This window comes from Metopolophium dirhodum, chromosome 4 (genome assembly GCF_019925205.1).
Source record: "Metopolophium dirhodum isolate CAU chromosome 4, ASM1992520v1, whole genome shotgun sequence".
Lineage (NCBI taxonomy): Eukaryota > Metazoa > Arthropoda > Insecta > Hemiptera > Aphididae > Metopolophium > Metopolophium dirhodum.
This window is the reverse complement of record NC_083563.1, coordinates 22675493-22688547: the sequence shown is the minus strand read 5'-3', so window position 1 is coordinate 22688547 and position 13055 is coordinate 22675493. Positions and strand designations below refer to the sequence as shown.

Here is a 13055-nt window from a genome sequence, read left to right as displayed (position 1 = left end):
TATCATATGTATTTTTTTTAATTGTTAGTTAATTAACTATTCTACACTTAAGATTATATTTCCTCTGACATAAAATCATACTGTTCTAATAAAGTATTAACAATAACAGTTACCTAGTACTCCCAATTTTGTCCACATATTACTATCGTGTATATAAAATTAAAAATAAATATTAAAAAACAAACTATAATATACTCAAATAAAATGAATAACCGAGATTGATAAAATGTTTTATTATTAGCCTAAACAGTGATATAAAACATTATGTTTTAATAATAATATGTAGTTATATCGACCAGTAGCACACACTGCAGGATTTTTTTCGGAAGGGTTTGTGTACCTAAATAATACTTTTCGTACGATTACATATCGTTGATTAGGGATAGGGGGCATTTTCTAGAAAACATTTCATGAAGGAACACATTTCCATGTGTAACGAATTCGGAACCTATATACGATATAATATAGGTACTTACTACCTAGTTATCATTGTGAATTTATTGATTTTGGATATTATCAATGAATTTTATTCTGAATTCAAAATAAGTGAAAACGAGAATACCCTTTTTTCATGCTCGTGTTGGAGAAACGTTTCTGGGTTTAGGCATTGTGGAAAATGTGATTATACCTTGATAAAACGATTTTACAGTAATGACGATTTTTTTTTATGCCCGTTATCACTAGTGTTAGGCCCACTTCATGCCCATAAAAACCTTAAAATATACATTTATTTATGCCTTAAAAAAATATACATTAATCCGATTAATGTACGTTCAACGTGGTATAAAAATTAACTAATTAGTTAAATTTATATAAATAATAAATTAATTATTATAAATGATCCCGGTGCGGAGACTAGGATAACACGACCCACAATAATTTCTTTGAATATTATTTTATGTAGATATACCTAGGTACATTCATTTTTTTTTTACCAATTTAAAGAAAAATTAAATTCTAATTAAAAATATACACTTAAACTGAGAATATAACAAAATATGCACTAACACGTGAAAAAGAGTAAAATATGCGAAATATGCAAAAAAAAAGTTACTGTAGACTCCTGGTATTATGAAACAGATTTCTATATTCTATGTCACTAAGCTATGTTTTGAATGAATATTAGAAAACATGCAAACTCCTATCATGGGTCCCTGCCCTAGTCATCCCTTTTGAGGCAGTACAGTTAGTACAGTAGAGTCTAGTAGCTAATTGGATCTATTTGTACTTTAAAAGGGTCAAAAATAAAAAAATTACTAGTACTTTTCAAATCAACCTAGAGAAAAAAATTAAGAAAAAGTAGGCATTTTTATGCAAAACTAATATTTGAAAACATGAAATTATCACAAAAATTGTATATTATCATTTTCTAATATATTGAAATATACATGATAACATTTTCAAAATAATTCAAATCTTTTTAAGCTTGGCACGAGGACAAACTATGGTTGTAAATATAACAGCAGCTGTTCCATATGTTGATACAGTAATGGTATATGTATGTATGATAGTACCAAAAAGGAGCCAGTATTGACTATTGAGTATATAGGTATCTATTACCGTTATAGTATATTTTAAATATATTGTAAAAACTGTGGTACAAACATAAACGTATATAACTTGCATACGATGTACACTAATAAACTATATTTGCAACGTTGTTCCATGCACAAATTATTATGATAAATATAATAAATATTACTGTTATAAATGTTCTTTTGGTACTCGGTAGTTATAGTCAACACTTGAACACTGTAAATATTGTTGGACACTATATAATATTATAGTCCCTAGGACCACAACTTTTAAAAGTAAAAAAAATAATTCATATTCAATATCAAATTTAAGACACATCGGCGCTTTTTATTTTTGGCAGGCCAATGAAAGCATTTTACAAAAAAAATGGTGCAAATTCATACCCTCCCCACCAAATGACACCTCTGGACCTACTCAATGGTGAGGTACACCCTACCTAGATATTAGCTGATCCCGTGCACTTAGTGGCCCATTGAATGTACCCGTTTGTACATTTGTCACACGTTTCCCGTTAAATGTACCATTATAAAACAAGTATTAACATGTTGCTATCAGGGACGGCCTGGGAGAAAAATTCAGGCCGGGAAAATTTATTACCCAGGCCACATATCAATGTTTACCTTAAAGCATATAGGCATAACTATAGTGGCGGTGGGGGGCAGGGGATGGCTGAGCTTATGTTTTACCCCCTCCCCACCAACACTACCAATTTGTTTTATAATTATTTATTTATCTAATTATATTATGTAAGAGGGCATTAAAAAAAATTGACCTTCAATCAGTATCAATATTTTAGTGAGACTGTTCATCTCAATTCAATTTCCTTGAAGCCTAAAACCCTAGCCTAACCCTTGTTACACCTATTTCTATGACTCTATGTATTATCTTTAAACAATTGAACAAAAAGTTAAATTAGCTACTATATGCTTGAATTTTTTATAACAAATTATACTTTATAAACGCTAATTAACAAATCAAAATGAATATTCATTAAATTAAGCTTTTATAATTAATTTTATATTTTAAATATAAATAATAAGTTATGACATTTTAAAGACATTTTGAAAGAAGCTTACTTTTTTGTGACAATAAATCAATTATTTGATCATTATCAACATTTATCAACATTTCTTTTTCAACTGACATTAACATAAAAGCTTCAGTATTTTCATTACTAAGTTTACTTCTCAACCTATTTTTTATGAACTTTAAAGTTGAAAATGATCGTTCACAGGCAACTTGGGTAACAGGAAGACACAATAAATACTTATAAGCAACTGTTAATACTTGATAAGCGTTACTGTATAAATTGTATTTTATCAATAACTTGTAACAACACAGTGTACAGTTTCTACAACTATTACACATAACTTGACTTATTTTCTCAGAGTCAACTTCCAAATCATCCTCGTTATTTTCAACCTCCCAATTCATTATTTCATACTCATCTGCAATCGACATTTTTAAAAATTCCTAAAGATTCAGGTTGGGTAAAACGTTGGAAACACATTTGACCTCATCCAAACGTTGGCCACCTATGATACATAGGTACAAAAATAAAAATAAATATTATAAAAGTACTTAGGTACTTCTATGTTCTGTATACTGTACTAGGTTAGAATGGTTAGATTATTATATTTTGTTTAGACTCCTAAATAGAAAATAATCTACACACCGCTTACTTGGGCACTTGGCTATAGGTTTACTATTCATTTAGTTAACTGTTTAATTTGGATTAATTAAATTTAGATTAATTTGGATGACTAGATTACAAACTACCAACTAGAGTACTTCCTAAATAATAAATATAATAGTTAATTAAAAAACCTGAAGTATCAATTGAAAAAAATGAATTTAATTTTACACATTTCTTACTGACTTCCAATAACTGCTTTTTCTTTTTTTCTTTTTCTCGAGCAGCTCCTCCTTTTCTTTTTACTGGTTTCATTTTAAATAAAAAGGTTATACAAAAAGGATTGTATAATATAATTTAACTTTTAAAATGAGTTTCCAACTACAGCGGACTTTATTCACGATGCAGAGCACAAAAGTATCCTATACATTATTAATACACTCCAGGTCTCCAGCTTTTGAGCTAGTATAACGATTAACGATTAACGATCCATTTACCATTATACAAAAATAGTAATGTTACGAAGTAGTTGATGTGTGAATATGTTTCATTTTCATAGAATTATATTATTGTAATAATTGTTATCGGTTATCGATATAGTTGGATCGGACTAAAAATAGAGTAGGTGGTATGGGCTATGAATAAAATTACTATTTAGATAGAAATCCCAGACCCGCATTCGTGTGCGTGAGCCGCGAAGTAGGTACCTACAACTCTGACGAAAAATACAAAATAATAATAATAAATAATAATGCTTTTATACATCCCAAAATACCCATATTACATGAGGAATTCTCTATTACGTCTTATTAGTAATAACTAATAACTTATATTACAATTTACTTTACGGGAATACGGGCTACGGGTGTTCGAATCGGGATGTTTATACTGTAGTATAGTAGTTTACAATTAATATTAATAATATATTTTTTTTAGTATGAAGAAATTACCTAATTATTTAAAAAAATAATGTGGTACGGCCGTCAGGCCAATGACAAATCTCAATAGGCCAGGCCACAGGGAACCTCCCGGTATCCCGGTGGGCCAGGCCGTCCCTGGTTGCAATTACTAAATACTAACCACGTATTGACTATATATGCTCAGTACTGACACATAATAATATTTATAAATTAAACATAATAAAGAATAATACCGTGTATGTAAGTAGTAAGTACTGAAATAGGGATAATATCTGTAGTTAATAATATTATTAATTACACTATTAATTAATTTATTAATGTAGGTCAGACATTGGAACGCACCTGTCCAATGGTACCCATTATATTATCTCTTAGTATCCCCTTACTCCGACAGCCGATTGACAATTATTATCATAAAACAAAAAAAAAGAGATAATATTATGCTAGGTAACGATGATTAAATTCCTTATAACTGATAAGCATAGTATAATATTGCTTAGTGTTGATATAGTGATTAGGTGCTGATTACTATACAATAATATTATGAGACTGTGTGGGTGGGTACGCGGACTAAGAATAACAGTTTTCATAGATCAGTAAATCAGTCGGCGCCCGTTGTTCATGCACGAAGTGTCATTTCATACAAAATTTCAATTTCAAATAGTATACTGTTAAAATAATATCTCTTCTATAGTAAAAAATATTACACCAAAACTATATAGCAGTAATATTCTATATATATACAGCTTAAATCTAGAAGTTGGTAAGTATATTTTGTTGATTTTATTCATTCAATAATCTCTACTCAGTACCTACTCTGTACCTATGTACAAAATATTAACTTTACTAAATACTTTTATCTAATTAATTGTTATCATCATTATATTATATTCTCATCACTACATATACTCAAACTATTATAGTTGTTTGGCACTGAACAATGATGATAAAAATGTAGTAGAAGCATAGATTAGCTAATTAAAGTACTTTAATATTTTGTATAGATATTGTAGAGTTTTGGTTTTTATTTAATTAGTAAGCAGTGTAATAGAAAATTTAGAAAGGCTTTGATCAATATAAATTATATGTTATGATAAATTTAAGTTGAGAAAAAAAATTTAGTTTAATATAAAACCAGATAGGAATTAAAAATTGACATAAAAAACTGTTATTTACTGCTAACCATAGTATAATATATAACAATACCTGTATAATTATTATAGTAACATAATATATAACAACAATAAGGTGGATAAAACCCCACAACAAAATAATAATAACGATAAGTATGACAATAAAATATAATATTATATTATAATTAATAGCCACTTACCTTCTTGTTTTAGTTTAAACACAAAAATTGTTTAGTTATACGCTTATACATGCGGCATTAGGTATCTAAATTACATTTTGCATATTATTCATATTATAATTGACTAGGTCCAACAGAAATAATAAAAGTAGCTACATTATATTCTTTTCGGAAAATTTTTTAGTTTTATTTTTTCGCCCTTTTTTTACCATTTACTTAGAATACTAATACATTTACTCATTTGGTAATTTCCTTGACAACAAACAGTAGGTATATAGAAACTGTCACTATTTTCCGTGTAAGCTGTGTGGTTAACATTACCATAATATACTAAATATTTGACAATATTCAACTACCTCACCGTGTGATTTAGCGGTTATTAAATGTGGATACTGGATACAATATTATATTATTTAATTTTGTGTATAAAAAGAAAATTCTGAACACAGTGATAGGGAAACACACAACTACAACTGAAACGTACCTAGATAACTGAAAACGTGCTTTGCCCGTGACTCGCGAGATAAATGTTAGTAAAAAAAACAAGTATTTATTTAGCAATAGCAAATATTGAAATATTTCTAGTACTTATGTCTAACAATAAAAAATAAGTAATAATAAATTACTTCATTGTCTTACTTCATACAAACATAAAAACATTTCTTTTTCGAAAATGTATAGGATTGTCATTTTTAATATTTATTTAAATTAGAACGTCTTTATACGTAATTCGTATTATATGCATAGAAAATATATTGCTTCAATAATGTCATATTAAAATATTATAAAATATTTTTTTAATAGTTAATACTAATAACTAATAACTAGTCATATTTAACCATTTATCAATAACAATTTCATTCCGTGACAACTGACTGGATAACATCTGGACTGGATGGTACTTATTAATAATTATTTATCATTGATTCGTTTTTAGAGCTCTATTAATAAACTAATGACCCACACAATTTTAAATTTAGCAAAAATTCATAATTATATAATATATTATATCAGAGATTAGACAATACCAGTTCTGCTTTTATCATAATAGAGGGTATCCAACGATTTTTACTGAAACCTAATAACTTAGGGTTTTTTTCAATTGATTCAAACAATTCATTAGATGTCTCATGTCTCAATACATATTATTTATTAATTTACCAAATAATATTACGGGCTAAAATCCCTACAATTACAAGCAACAGATTTTTTTATATTATGATAATGTTAATTTTTATAACGACTTATAATTTATATTTTAAATTAAATGAATAAAAATATAATTAAATAAATATTTAATATAATTGTTGTTTAATGTCAGTTGACAATTAATAAATGTATTGCTTATCTACTTAATAGTTAATACTAATAATATTATAATAATAATATTTCTGTCTACAGCATATTAATATTTTAAATATTTCTATTGGCATATGATTGTTTTAATCAAAAGATAGAGACCAAAAGTATCATAAATTATTTAAGTTCGGTTTTAATTATTACCTATTAGCAATTTTTAAGGATGGACACACAGTAAAGTCTAATGATAGATTTTACTAAATTTGTGTCCACTAAAGAATAAAAAGTAAATTGTAGTAACTAAGAAGTAATAACTATAATATATTAATAAATTAATTATTTTTTAGACTCTTCTTCTTCTTTATAAAAAAATATATTCCTATTTATCATTCTGATCAACGATAACAGTAAAATATATTTATTAGTTAATAGTTAGGTATTACTACTTTTTATCATAAATAGTAATTGGAGGTGTGCGGTAGCGCGACGTGTGACCCTTTTAATTCTGTGTAGAAATAGTATTATTTCTATCATGGGTATTTTAATCCAACTGTCAGGGGAGTAACTGGAGAGGCCACTGAGTTAAGAAAATTGGGTCTTTCTACTAGGAAATTTATTTTTAAGGGATGAAAAGTGAACACGCAGTGGTTTTTCACTAAAAAATGGCCTGATGGGGTGGGGGGAGGGGGGTACATGCAAAACCCCCCTGGCTACGCCCATGGAAACTGGGTGCCACTCAGAATCGTCGTTCAAATGTAATAACTAATAACACACGTTCTAGTTCCTCTCCAAAATAATATGTATGATTATAACATCAAAATAATTTTATCAAAATATAAATATCGATATGCTAATATTAACAGATATATATATTAATTAATTGTAGATATGTAAAATGAACAACATGTTGCTAAAGTTAAATTATAATCAACCATTCATTTTCAGATCATGACTTCCATGCTGTCATTTGTGCTGAAAAACGTACCTAGTGATTGGGAATCAGTAAGCACATATAACAGCAGTTATATATTATTTGATGTTAATGTCCTTAGTAGAGAGGCAGAAAATGTAAAAGCAATGTTTAACTCGACGTCATTAAACATAAATACCATTCGAAGAGTCCAAAATCCTTTTCAGTATGGTCGTTTTAAGTTGAGACAAGAAATGTTAAACTCTAATTCAGTGGTAAGCAAAAAATATACATTTTTATGATATAATTATTATACGTTTTGATTTAAAATACAGTTTATTATAGTGGTAGTATATAACCAGTTTAAGAGGATATCAGGGCACTATTTGTTTTCCCTACCTGGCCCACGCGCAACATAGACAAAACGCATTTGCGCAGAACCGTTTTTCTATGTTTTTAAGTAATCTTAGAATAAAATCACCCATTACAAAAAAGATAGAAAATAATATTTTTGAGAGAATGACATATCGATTTTTCTAAATATTGTTTCAAAACAATTTAAACATCATTTAAATTTACAAACTTTTTTTGTTTATTTTGAAAGTCGAATACAAAGTCAACTATCAATAAAATATAAAATCGATATGTCATTCCCTCTAAAATATTATTTTCTGTCTTTTTTGTAATGGGTAATTTTACTCTAAGATTACTTAAAAACATAGAAAAAACGATTCTGCGCAAATGCGTTTTGTCTATGTTGCGCGTGGGTCAGAGAGAAAACAAATAGTGCGCTGACATACTCTTAACACTCAAATATCGATAGATATTAATTTAATAGTCAATATAGCCGATACAGGACTTTTATAATAATTCACGTGGCTAAATGTTTTTATTTTAATTATAAACAATCAATAGGTAATAGTATCTATATGTTATACTAAAAAAATTATCAGTATAGAGTGTAGTATAATAGTGACTCATATACTAAAATTAGATTCATGTACGAAAATTAAAATATGTGTACAGATAATATGAACATTGAACATGATACAAAAATCGGGTGCACGGCTAGATCCAGACAGATATTATACATTATATATGTATGAATATATTATACTAGGTACAGGAGTTGATGTGATTATAGACATAGGTATTATAAAAATATAAATTAAAAATATTCAGAATCTGTACTCGGAGTACTAGGTAACCCCCAAATCTGCCACATATCTTATTTCGCTATCATACATTTTATTTCAAGACTAGTTTTTATTATTTTATTCCACCATTTTGTATCTATATGACTTTATTCTAATATGTACATTGTACATTGTCCTGAACTATATTTTATGTTAGTATTCCTGCAGTTCAAATGCATTTTTAAACTACCTACAAAAAACTATCGGCAATCTAATTATACTATTATACTATTATACTAACTATACTAATTACTATTGTACTATCTAATCTTATTATAATTACTCTATTAAGCTGATAAAAAACCATGTAAATATTTTAAATAGAAACATTTTGAAATTACTGTGATTTATGTAAATTTTCATTATACTGATGAAACTTTGAATGTATCATATAACTTATGAGTTATGATACATAAACTACTCACCGGAAAAATAGTCTTGTCAAATTATAAACTATACAACTATGAATTATGATACGTGTTTACTGCATAGTGCATTTATCAGTAGCACACGTGAACAGAAGCCGTGCAAAGCTATGACAACCAAGACCATGGTTCATGTTTGTATACACAGCCTGACAGACACTCTGCACTCGTGTGCCCTAGGGGCTAAGAGGTTAGAACGGGTACACTCTTGTAACCATTCCTAAAAATTCAATAAGTACTTACAAGTTACGAGTTACCTTCATAAATCATAGCCATTTACTTATCATTTATCAACTTCTCACACAAATACACTGCATGTCTGGCGTCTGCGTAACCCACAAACATAATAACACAAATTGTCTAAATCATTTAAATAATAAATATAAACAAGTCAATAACTGCTTCCAATAAAAATAAAAATATCCTTACTTATTATTACTTGATAAAAAAGATTGTATTGTGTGCGTATAAACACGATTTTCGGAGTTCAGACTTTGAACAATCGATATTTGTATAGCATTGACTTCATAATATTTATATATCATGTTTTCGTCGATTCAATAATAGTAGATTAATTAATATGTTTGTGAAAAATAAATATTTTAAACCTAATGACGTTACTCATGTTGTATATTTAATATTTATATGACATTCTAATCTATATGGCATTGAGGCTTATCGCTTAATAGGATGTCAGCTCACCGTATTTTGTTTTCTCTCTCTGACCCACGCGCAACATAGCAAATTTACGTTTATCAGAACCAAATTAGAGTGAATTTACCTATTATCAAACTTCAAGTTAAGAACATGACCTATGTCTCAACGTTGTCTATTTTATGATATTTTTATTTTTATTTAAGTTATGAACGTGTAAATTATTACAATTTGAATTTTGAAAACACTTATATAAATTGTATAAAACTAAAATATCGCCAAAGATACAACGTATAGGGACAGGTAGATAATGTTCTTAGCTTAAAGTTTGATAATTAATTAATTCACCCTAATATTAAAAGTAATAACACAGGGTTGGTTCTGCCGGTTCTGGTAATCATAAATTTGCTATGTTGCGGGTCAGAGAGAGAAAATAAATGGTGCGCTGACATCCTCTTAATGATTATGAATTATGATCATTGGTTTATGACTATATATTCCGTGGTATCTATACATTTTAATACCTAGTGTTATATTTTACGGTAGATTGTAGACGGTAGTTAACAACTTCACATGTTATCGTATTTCATACCAATCAATTTTCTTACAGGACACAGTGTTTCATATTGTACACCCAAGTGATTTAGAAACAGCTCTGAAGTACACATGTGATTACAGGAGATATAAAAACGGACATAATTCTGAAGGTGAGAATAAACATCCACGCTTTTATCCCAATGTCCAGAACGCTGTTGTCAACCGGCCTGCATCAATGATAAACGATAGTTGCGTATTAGTTGTCAGTAAAATATCTGGTAACCCCAAGACTCAAAGTGATTATTATATCCAATACGTTGTTGATTGTAAATAAACTTCACTAAATCTATTAATATTTTATATTATTTTACTTTGTAACTGTACTTATGTAGTTAGGTATCGATACACCAATATAAATAAAAAAACACATTTCATAATATAGGTATTTACATTTTAATATGTCATGATTATCTATATATATTAATTATTTTTATTATTATAAAATGTAATGAAATGATAACTATTAAGTAAATATGTAATAGGACATTAATTTTAATTTACATGTTATAACACATAATGTCATAATATTATAAGTAGATCAAGTACAATTTTAACTATGAACCAGGTACCTTTGGTAAATGGATATTTTCCCCCCAATATATTTTTGATGTGGACATTTTCCCCTCATTTTTTTTTAAAGTTTATAATTGCCAAATAATATTGAATTTAATAACACAATATTATGAAATTATGAAATTATTTTTTTTAAATAAAAAAAATATATAACATTTATTTTTATAAATATAATAAATTATAAATGTATATTATGTTTCCACTCAACTACTTGAAACAATAAGAAATTTTAAAAAATAAGTATAAAATAAAATATAATTAATAATTAATAAAAATGGCCAAAAATGTCGACACAAAATGATACATTTTGTAAATAAATATTTGATTACCTACTGATTCTTTTGTTATTTCTAAATAAATATTTTTTAGCCGTTGTTCATATTTTTTTTTTTTAGTTAAAATGTACCAGTTTGGTTATTTAACAATTTAATAATTGCTTTTTAAATTTGATTCAAGTAGTTCAGCTGATCAAAAATATACATCTATAGGTAATTTATTATATTTATGAAAATATTCGAAAATATTAGACAGTAGGCAAAAAAATTATTTCATATCAAGTAGTAAACTTTTAAAAATAATGGGGTGGGGGGCAAATGTTCGGGGGTAAAATGTCTGCGATTCGTACCTAACTCTACTACCTATACCTATAGGCTATAGACAGCTATACTAGAACTAGATGGTATCTAACATAACGAACTATAACTTGTATAACCATTTGAACCTATCACAAAATCATTATAAAAAATATGCTAATCAATAATAATTAGTGTTCTACGTAAAATATTGATCGATAATAATTAATAACTGTCTTAAATATTCAGTTCATTGTTCATATGAAATATTAATTGAGTAACAAAAATAAATGTACTGATTTTGATAAAATTAATATTGTGTATTTACGTGTTCCTCAACAACAAACAATTATTAATTTTACACTGACTCCATTGCTAAAACTTTTTTTTTTTTAAGAAAATTTAAATATTTTTAACTTATTGTAATATAGATTAAGTACTTAACTATTATAGTATATTTAATATTATATTATCAATTGTTAATTTTATGACCTACTATATTTTAAATTATAATATACTTATAATATATTTATTGTTTATTAATAAATAATATAATATTGAAATACATAATTTAACATGTTTATTGTTGTGATTGTTTTTACAATAATATCCTCTCAATCTTTCCAGTTGGATAGTGTTGGACCGTTTTAAATTAAACTGAAACAATTTCAGTAAGGTATAACCTACTCTAAAATATACTACCTACCCATGTGGCATGTACATGTGTTTTTTTGGTTGCTTTAAAGTTGTATTGCTTACTATGTAAGATAAACAATATTACATTATTACTTATTTCCTATACTTTATAATTTCTAATTACAATATCAATATCAACGATGTAATAAATAGTTCATATTATGCACACGCGGCGTATTATACCCGGCAGTAGATTTTCGATTTTCGGTGTATACCCAATGTAAAATCTCATTTATTCATTCATTATACGCTTCTATAATAACCCGAAAACCAAATAAAAGTTAAAACTTATTTATTAAATATTAGTTCATAGGAAAAAATTGTTATGATTTTTTAATGAATTATTTATCTTTAGAAGTATTGAAGATAACAATAATATGCGTTGTGTTTAATGTATTTTATGTTCAATTTAGCAAATGCGGCAAACGTGTTTCTTCCGGTGTTGTATGTTGGTAAGTGGTAACCACTAACCACTGACACGAGTGACACTACGTGTTTATCAGGCATGGGCCAGTTGAATGGCTTATTATGTTTGGTTTATTTATTATTTATACATTTATTTATAAATTATTGTTACTGCAATAATGGGTATTTTCCCTAAAATGTAAGTATTAAACAATTTAAACTTTCTAGAAACTACAAGTGTGTAAAATGAATTACCCGTACGGCATATTGGCCACTGGTGTCCGTTTTAATTGAAACGATACAACCCCTTTTTGGAAAATTGAAATT

General features: G+C 27.4%; 1 protein-coding gene across 1 annotated transcript; it reads left to right on the top strand.

The window, feature by feature from the left end:
* Positions 1 to 4682: 4682 nt before the first annotated feature.
* Positions 4683 to 12117, top strand: LOC132942919 (uncharacterized). The gene is made up of 3 exons (XM_061011633.1): positions 4683 to 4852; positions 7646 to 7885; positions 10496 to 12117. Exons 2-3 carry the CDS (start codon positions 7649 to 7651, stop codon positions 10754 to 10756), a joined length of 498 nt encoding a protein of 165 aa, XP_060867616.1. The 5' UTR covers positions 4683 to 4852; positions 7646 to 7648; the 3' UTR covers positions 10757 to 12117.
* The last annotated feature ends 938 nt before the right edge of the window (positions 12118 to 13055 follow it).

Bases quoted from the DNA above. Each gene is read 5' to 3' on its own strand.
- LOC132942919 (XM_061011633.1), top strand. From the start codon at position 7,649: ATGACTTCCATGCTGTCATTTGTGCTGAAAAACGTACCTAGTGATTGG. The intron at 7,886-10,495 runs GTAAGCAAAAAA...ATTTTCTTACAG, and splicing joins TGTTAAACTCTAATTCAGTG to GACACAGTGTTTCATATTGT.